The sequence below is a fragment of the Silene latifolia genome, chromosome 9, assembly GCF_048544455.1.
Source record: "Silene latifolia isolate original U9 population chromosome 9, ASM4854445v1, whole genome shotgun sequence".
Taxonomy (NCBI): Eukaryota; Viridiplantae; Streptophyta; class Magnoliopsida; order Caryophyllales; family Caryophyllaceae; genus Silene; species Silene latifolia.
Genome location: NC_133534.1, coordinates 143,969,430 through 143,974,737, shown reverse-complemented (window position 1 = coordinate 143,974,737; position 5,308 = coordinate 143,969,430). Strand labels below are relative to the sequence as shown.

The 5,308-nt window shown below is 40.4% G+C and overlaps 1 protein-coding gene across 1 annotated transcript; it reads right to left on the bottom strand.

Annotated features, from left to right (window-relative positions):
• Window positions 1-2,131: 2,131 nt before the first annotated feature.
• Window positions 2,132-3,815, bottom strand: LOC141601702 (uncharacterized). The gene is made up of 3 exons (XM_074421999.1): window positions 3,577-3,815; window positions 3,109-3,179; window positions 2,132-2,448 (listed from the first exon to the last, which is right to left on the bottom strand). Exons 1-3 carry the CDS (start codon window positions 3,813-3,815, stop codon window positions 2,132-2,134), a joined length of 627 nt encoding a protein of 208 aa, XP_074278100.1.
• Between the last annotated feature and the right edge of the window lie 1,493 nt (window positions 3,816-5,308).

The following is a 5,308-nucleotide window of genomic DNA, read 5'->3' as shown; positions in this document are numbered from 1 at the left end:
GTGCTTGTTTTGTGTCTGTTTTCGTATGTTTGCTCCCTCAGTTGCTGACCTTGTGTGGTTTTGTTTTGTTGTTTGTTTCTGTTGTGTCTGCCGTGATCCACTATGGTGAGCAGTCGGTCTTAGCAGGTTGTGGTCTGGATCATAGCTGGGTGCTTGGCGGGATGAGTCTGTCACGAGTCACGACAGAAGTAGTTCACGTAACCGATAGTGGTTATGAGTTGTATCTTTTATATCGTTAGTTTTGTTAATCGCTTGTAATATAACTTAAATGTTCTTTTATCGACATTTGATTATTACTGACCTCAGGCAACCGAGATGGTAACGCCCTTATCTACTAGGGAAGGTCTTGTTAAGGCTCCTTGGTAGATGGGGGTGTTACAGTTTTTACTTGTATTTGCTGTAAAAATTTAGAATATCTATTAAAGTCATGTAAGATTGTTTTGTGAAAAAATATGTTTGAAAGTATTTATATGATCAGTGTTTGAGTAAATATTTTTATTATTTTTTTATGGTTTATTTGAGGCAAAAAAATGCCTCAAATATTTTTTTTTAAAAGAGTAAATACCTATTTGCGACGTTTTTTTGAAAAAAACGCAGCAAATAAAAAGCTATTTGCGGCGCCTTTTTCAAAAAAACGCCGCAAATAGGTATTTATTTGTTGCGTTTTAAAAACGCCGCAAATAACTTTTCTATTTGCGGCCCCCTTATTTGCTGGTACATCAAAAACGCCGCAAAAGGCCAATTTTTTGACGCCGCAAATTAATATTTTTGTACTAGTGTTTGGCCCTTTATAAGTGTAACTTTGGTCCAACCACCAACAAAACCACGAGATCTGAAAATATAAAAAAATATGAATAAAATGAGATCTGAAAAAAAAAAAAGAAAAAAAAATTGAATTTGAAAAGAGGAGGGCGCGGGACACCACCAACGACCCACCACCACACTAGCCACATCACCACCACCTCCTCCAACCACCAACATCACCCACCGCCAACAACTCCAAACCCACCTTCTTCTTTCTCCTTTCTCGCACAACCAGCACCACCCCCGCGCGGGATGAGTGACGAAGAGAGGATGGCGACGTGGGGAGACGACAGTAGCAGTGGTGGGACGGCGGTGCAGCGCATTGTTGTGGTGGCCGACTTTTTTTTGTTTAGATCTGAAACAAAAAAAAAAAGGAATCTGGCGGTTGTGGTAGCTGTAGGGGAGGAAGATGGCGGGTTGGGTCGTGGCCGAAGGTGGCAGTATTGGTGGTGTTGTCGGGTGGTTTAGGTGGTGTTGTCAAGTGGTTTAGGTGTTAGGTGAGGGTGTGTTTGTGTGAGTAGAGGGAGGGTTTTTTAGAGAGAAATGTGAGAGGTGAGAGAACTGTTTAGAGAGAGGCAGGGAGATTGAGTGAATGGAAGGGAGGGAGTGATGTTTTTTCTTTTTAAAGGTGCATTGTAGTCGACAATTTTTGCTCCAATTTTAGCCTTCCACTCACCCTTTTAGATTTAATCCTAGACCTCTATTTTCTTCATCTAATGGCTTGGATGGGGACTTATGGACTCAGAGGAAAAGGGATGACTCAAGTGATCCCTCCTCTCTCTCTCTCTCTCTCTCTCTCTCTCTCTCTCTCTCTCTCTCTCTCTCTCTCTATATATATATATATATATATATATTACCCCTTTAATATTATATTTTTACTGCTGTCTTTCGTATTTTTAAGCTAAATACTATACTATTGGGAGTTTTGAGTTTGTACTTCATCTTATACTATTTTTACGCTAAATCGATTTTTTAATATCTATGTCAAGTTCTTTAGCAGTAGCCTGTTTATATCGAAAGTCAATTTAACATCCCAGTCCGATACAATGGTAAGAGGAATGCGATGTAATCGAACAATCTCCCTGTAGTATAACTCGGCCACTTTCGCTGCATCATCAGTTTTATGACACGATATGAAATGTGCCATCTTGGAGAATCGATCGACCACCACCATAATCAAGTCCTTACCCTTTTGAGTCCTTGGCAACCCAAGTATTAAGTCCATACTCACCTCATTCCACGGTTGTGTAGGTACGGGCAGCGCTGTATACAAACCCTTATTGAACGAGCTCTTGGCCTTATGACACACCACACATTTCGCCACAATTTATTGCACATCCTTGCTCATTTTCGGCCAGTAGAAGTGCTCACTTAGGGTGTCATTGGTTTTATTCTCCCCAAAATGTCCAACAATAGCTCTTCCATGAGCTTCACGCACTAACAATTCTCGAATTGAAGGGTTTGGAATACAAAGTCGATTACCTTTAAAAAGATAACCATCTTGAACAGAATACAAACCTATTGGCTCAATAATTTCTTTTGAGAACTCCGGGTCATATTTGTACAGTTCTTTAATGTGTTTAAAACCAAGAATCCTTGCATCCAATTCAATGAACAACGAATGTCTTCGTGACAAGGCATCAGCTATGATATTAGAACTTCATGTCTTGTATTTCGAAGAGAATGTAAATGATTGTAGGAATTCAGCTCACTTAGCATGTCGTGGACTTAGTTTTTGCTGCCCATGAATGTGCTTAAGAGCTTCGTGATCAGAATGCAAAATAAACGGCTTAGGACGCAGGTAATGAATCAAATGGTCTAGTGCCCTCACGATCACATAAAACTCTTTGTCGTAGGTTGAATAATTCAGCCTTGCACCATTTAACTTCTCGCTAAAATAGGCAATTGGCCATTTCTCTTGTACCAACACGGCGCATTAATCCTCACTCCACTCGCATCACACTCAACTTCAAACAATTTCTCGAAATCAGGTAGTGCTAACACGGGACCAGAACATAGCTTGATTTTCACCTCTTCAAACGCCTTTTAGGCGCTGTTTGTCCACACAAATTCTCCTTTCTTGGTTATCTCAGTGATTGGAGCCATAATCAAGCTAAAATCCTTGATGAATCGCATAGAATGATGCTAAACTATGGAAGCTTCGCACCTTTGTAGTTGATTTCGAAATTGACCAGGCTTGAATAACATCGACCTTTGATAGGTCCATACTTACCCCGTCTTTCCCTATAATGTAACCAAGAAAAGTAACACGTGACACCATAAAAACACACTATTTGAGCTTACCACACAATTTCTGTTTTCGTAGAACCTCAAAAACAGCCCGCAAATGTTTTTTGTGCTCGTCTTCATCTTTGCTATATAGTAAGATGTCATCAAGATAAACTACCACGAACTTGTTAAGGAACGACCTTAACACTTCATTCATCAGTCTCATGAACGAGTTAGGAGCTTTAATAAGCCAAATGGCATCACGAGCCATTCATATAACCCCCGCTTCGTTTTGAAAGCGGTCTTCCACTCATCACATTCTCGAATTCCCATTTGGTGGTAACTACTTTTCAAGTCCAACTTAGAAAAAACACACGAACCAGAAATTTCATCAAGCATATCATCGAGCCTCGGCATAGGGAATGGTACTTGATTGTGATGTTATTTACCACCCTGCTATCAATACACATTCGCCAAGTCCCTTCCTTTTTCGGTACTAATAACGCAGGCACCGCACATGGACTTAAACACTCTTGTGCATACCCCATATCCATTAATACTTGGACCTTCCTCTGTAACTCCTTCGTTTCCTCTGGATTGCAGCGATAGGCCGGTTTATTTGGCAATGCCGCCCCTGGAATCAGGTCTATTTGGTGTTCAATACCACGCAAAGGAGACAACCCATTTGGTAACTCATCCGGAAACACATCCCAAAACTCATCAAGTAGCCCCTGTACTCCACGGTTATCACCCACACCAACGGACTCTGAGTCACGCCCCATCAGCACATAAGCTCGTTCTCCACGAGCGAGAATCTCCTCTACTTCTCAAGCCTCAATAAACAAGCTCTCCTTCTTTAATTTAGCCTCTCTAATTTTATTTGGTGACATAGGTTTCAGATTATAAGTCACTTTGCCTTTGGTCACACTATAAACATTAGACTATCGAATTGCCACGGTCTACCTAACAAAATATGACAAGCATTCATTGGGATTATATCACACCATAGTTCATCCGTATAAGGTCCCAGACTTAACGCGCAACTAAGGCTTATTTTTTAACGTGTATCCCATTCTCCCTATCCAACCAATGCAATTTATATGGCTTGTCTCGATCTCTAATTTGCAAGTTTAGATAGCAACCATGTGTAAAACGGGTCAAGAAACAAAAGATCAAGTTTTGCAATTAGCGAAGCATAGGAAATAAAGAAGTACACAAGCAGGCACTTACATAATAAAACGGCCCATGGTTGAAAGGAATTGAGATAGCCGCAATATGAAAAAGAGAAAAGATGGACATGTCTAATTTTACTAGACAGAAGAGGAGATCATACAGAAGACGAGAGTAAGTGGCCCATGATGGTTTAGCAAGAAAACAAATAAAGAAAAAATAAAAGAACCTAATCAAACATAACATGTGCATAAGTTGACATCACAACGAATTACTACTAAGTCGAGATGAGAGAGAAAGAAGAGAGAGAAACGCTCTAAAATTCTGAACCCTAATAATGACGGCAGTAAAGGCCTCTCACAACCGTTTTTCTCCTCTGTTTTCATCACACAAAAATTCCACAAAATCTTCAAAAAACACCATTAATGTTACAGAAATAGGGTCTAGCTCATCTTCTGGTACTAAAGCTACAAACTTTCGAGGTCCTACAGAAGCTGATGCACGAAAGACTCGACCTTTCCATGAAATCAATGGGATCCCTGTTCTTGACCTTGCAGCGGATGCAGAGGCTGCACCTACTGAGGGTTGGACGGTGATGCGTAATGGAAAGGCTGTTCCTGTCATGGATACCATTCATGAGGAGGAAGAATTTCAGATCTGCTACAATTTACACTGAGGATATCAAGCCGAGGTAGCTTTTTGGAGTAACTCTGTTTTTTGTTATATCTTGGGTGCTAACCCACCATGGGAAGTTGTGGAGAGTTTTGTCTATCGTGTCTGGGATGAATTTGGCATAGATAGAGTTTCCTTCCTGGATAATGGGATTTTTATTGTTAGGTTTACTAAAACTGAGAACAGGGATGCTCTTTTGAACGCAGGTTATTATCTCTTTGATAATAAACCTGTTGTCATTAAACCCTGGCATGTTGATACTGAGTTGGTCAAGGAGAAAATTGATGTAGTTTCTGTGTGGGTTCGCTTGTCTGGTATACCTTTGAAATTCTGGGGTAACTGCTTGCCTCGTATTGCTAATCTTGTTGGTCATTATGTTCACATGGATGGAGCAACTGCTGATAAGATTAGATTGAGTTATGCTAGGGTTTTA

Excerpts from the sequence above, each read along its gene's own strand:
- LOC141601702 (XM_074421999.1), bottom strand. The coding sequence starts at position 3,815 with ATGGGGCGTGACTCAGAGTCCGTTGGTGTGGGTGATAACCGTGGAGTA. Across the intron at positions 3,180-3,576 it reads CAAGTATTAATGGATATGGG|CAAAGATGAAGACGAGCACA; the intron begins GTATGCACAAGA and ends CTTACTATATAG. Across the intron at positions 2,449-3,108 it reads ACGAAAACAGAAATTGTGTG|CTGATGCCTTGTCACGAAGA; the intron begins GTAAGCTCAAAT and ends CTAATATCATAG.